This window comes from Lindgomyces ingoldianus (assembly GCF_010093535.1).
Source record: "Lindgomyces ingoldianus strain ATCC 200398 unplaced genomic scaffold BDR25scaffold_103, whole genome shotgun sequence".
NCBI lineage: Eukaryota > Fungi > Ascomycota > Dothideomycetes > Pleosporales > Lindgomycetaceae > Lindgomyces > Lindgomyces ingoldianus.
In genome coordinates this window covers 1-2,717 of record NW_022985264.1, presented here as the reverse complement: position 1 = coordinate 2,717, position 2,717 = coordinate 1, and the positions used below count along the sequence as shown (strand labels likewise).

Here is a 2,717-nt window from a genome sequence, read left to right as displayed (position 1 = left end):
CTGTGCATTTGATTGTAAGTTTTCCTTTGCAGGATGCGCGCACTGCCATTGGCGCAGCAGCTGTCGCACGTGTCTCACGCGATATCATACCCATGTACTGCACTATTCACTCATTAGGCATAGCTCCTGTCTCGTACAGTATATAGTCAGCTCAGAGCTCTATCAAGCTCCTTAGACCTTATAATACACTCATTCCACCTTGTTTAGATCTCGCTCCCTTGTCAAGTCGTTTGCCATATGTCCCCTCCTCAGCTCATGTAAGAGTTATGAGCCCGGAGTCGCGCTCCTGACTAGTCCTCTAGTCACCACTGCACAGTTAGCTTTTGCATCCAGCTTCAAGGCCCCGCAAACCTCAACAAATATTAATCACAGATTGCTCACCACTTGAGCCTAATTAACTAGACAATAACCTTCTGTCCATTCTAAAACATATTAATTACAGATTGCTTACTACTTGAGCCTAATTAACTAGACAATAACCTTCTGTCTATACTAAAACATATTAATCACAGATTGCTTACTACTTAAGCCTAATTAACTAGACAATAACCTTCTGTCTATTCTACACATATTAATCACAGATTGCTTACCACCTAAGCCCGATCGACAGGACAATAACCTTCTGTCCATTCCAAAACATCGATCACAGATTGCTCACCAGCTGAGCCTGATCAACCGAACGACAACCTTTTCGTCCACTAAAGATGACTCCTACTATTAATGCCTCCGTACAGCTCACTAAAAAGAGCGACTGGCAGCCCTAGTTTAGTCGCATCAAGACACAAGCAACTAGAGAATGTGTCTAGGAGTATATTAATCCAGATCTCTTACTAGAAAATCTCCTAGTTAACACTATGCCACAGAGGCCTAAGGTCGCGAAGTTTCATACAGGCAGCACCCAGCTCAGTCCGAATCCTATGGTCTCTGACCTAAACCTTAACAATCAACAATGCTACACAATGGCCCGCAAAGACTACCGCGATGATCTAAGGTTATTCTAAACTTAACACAAAGCCCTATTAGACATCTATGTGCTTATTAAGAGCACTGTTAACGCATTAAACTACTCTATTATTAGGGACAAAGAAACAATCTACGAAAGGCTAAAGGCCTTGAGGGCAATCTTGGAGCCCTCCGACAAGCAGCTCAAGCAGAGCGCACGAACAGCATACGACCGCGCAAGGAAGTGGTCATCAAAAATGAAACAGGACCAATGGATCACAGCGTACAGGAACGCATATATTGATGCTAAATTAGTCTACCTGCTAAATGTGACAGAATATCAACCACACTATGACTTCGTGTCGGCAATTTCGGACGTAAACCCTGGATGCGCAGCAGCCATCCAATCAATCCTGGTCCAGCATGAACAGACCGATGAGGATCCACCTGATTTCCTCACTAGCTGTCTAGAGTTCTTTGAAAATTGGCAACAATCACAGCTAGCTTAGCAACCTGGTGTCACCCACAGCGGTTTCGCTACATACTAAGGACGCTTGTCCACACTAGAACAGCAGCAACAGCAGTTTATATGCGACTTCTGTGGAGGTCGCCAGCGTGGCCAACAGTACGTAGTACGTTACGTTTGAGCTTTTTTCTGCCAGTAACTTCTCAATTTGGTAGTACTTTTGTACGTAAGCAGTGAATTAATTAGCAAGTACGTAATGTAACAGTAACTTCTTAAAATCCTTATACTTTTGTACTTTTCGCGAGAAGTTTCGTTGGTCTGGGTCAAAATTGTTCTGGGAGAAGCTTTTTAGCCTAGATGAAGTCCCCTCCTCCTCCTTATCGCCCTGTCTCTAGCTTGTTGGGACGACTCTGATAAGCAGGAGGATTAGGATGAGGCTGTACGCCTGCTGCGATAGAGGAATTAAGACATCTAGCTTATTGTAACAATTAATAAGATAGGCAATAGGTTGGCAAATAGGCAGGTATAAGATGAGGAGCTTTTCTAGGGCAAAAGTTAACTATTTTTATAATTGTTACTCTAAAACGCGACCTCAAACAAAGCTCCTAACGCGATGGCCAATGGGGTCTGAAAACAGGAGGGAAATCTCCTAAAATATGACCTCTCTGACCCGTACTACGGGACGTACTTAGCAATTCACTGTACAAAAGTTACGTCTCACATTTTAACTACTTTTGTACTCCTCACGTGATTACTACGTTCACGTAGTTACGTTACGTACTACGGACTGTTGGCCACGCTGGAGGTCGCCACAAATCGAAGAACTGCAGGATCAATGATCCTCGACTAAGACCTGAAGGGTTCCAGATCCCTACTTTCCTCCAGCAGGAATACAACAAGCGGATGAGCAGCAATCCTCAGCTTAAAGCAGAAGCTGAGCTGCTCAAGAACAGAGACCTTCCCCCACTAATAAACTAACTAAACTAAGGAAGAGGACGCGGAAGGGGCGGCAACAATGGCAACTATTATCAGCCGACTCAATCGTCCAGTCACGCGACTCAATCGTACGATCAAAGCCCACAGTCTCAACCTAGTCCACATCCGAATGCAATCTCCGAGACGCCAGCTCCCAATAATTCCACTAACTGGAATCCACCCAATGCTCTAACCGGCACCAGGCGATCAGCAGCTACTCTCATGAGCTTCACGACAAACCTCGTGAGTGAGGAACATGCCGCGGAGCCGGATGACGAAGAGAATCCTCTCCAGCACTCATGGATCCTAGATCCCGGAGCGGACATCCATGTTT

The 2,717-nt window shown here is 45.0% G+C and overlaps 2 protein-coding genes across 2 annotated transcripts; both read left to right on the top strand.

Moving 5' to 3' along the window:
• Nucleotides 1-59: 59 nt before the first annotated feature.
• BDR25DRAFT_364016 (uncharacterized protein) lies at nt 60-721 on the top strand (the record flags this gene model as incomplete). Its single annotated transcript, XM_033696816.1, has 3 exons — nt 60-128; nt 227-301; nt 611-721. Coding segments are annotated over 3 exons (255 nt in total), but the record flags the coding sequence as incomplete, so codon positions are not given.
• Nucleotides 722-854: 133 nt separating this feature from the next.
• On the top strand, nt 855-1,451 carry BDR25DRAFT_320679 (uncharacterized protein; the record flags this gene model as incomplete). Its single annotated transcript, XM_033691923.1, has 2 exons — nt 855-991; nt 1,079-1,451. 2 exons carry the CDS (start codon nt 855-857, stop codon nt 1,449-1,451), a joined length of 510 nt encoding a protein of 169 aa, XP_033539350.1.
• Nucleotides 1,452-2,717: the final 1,266 nt, after the last annotated feature.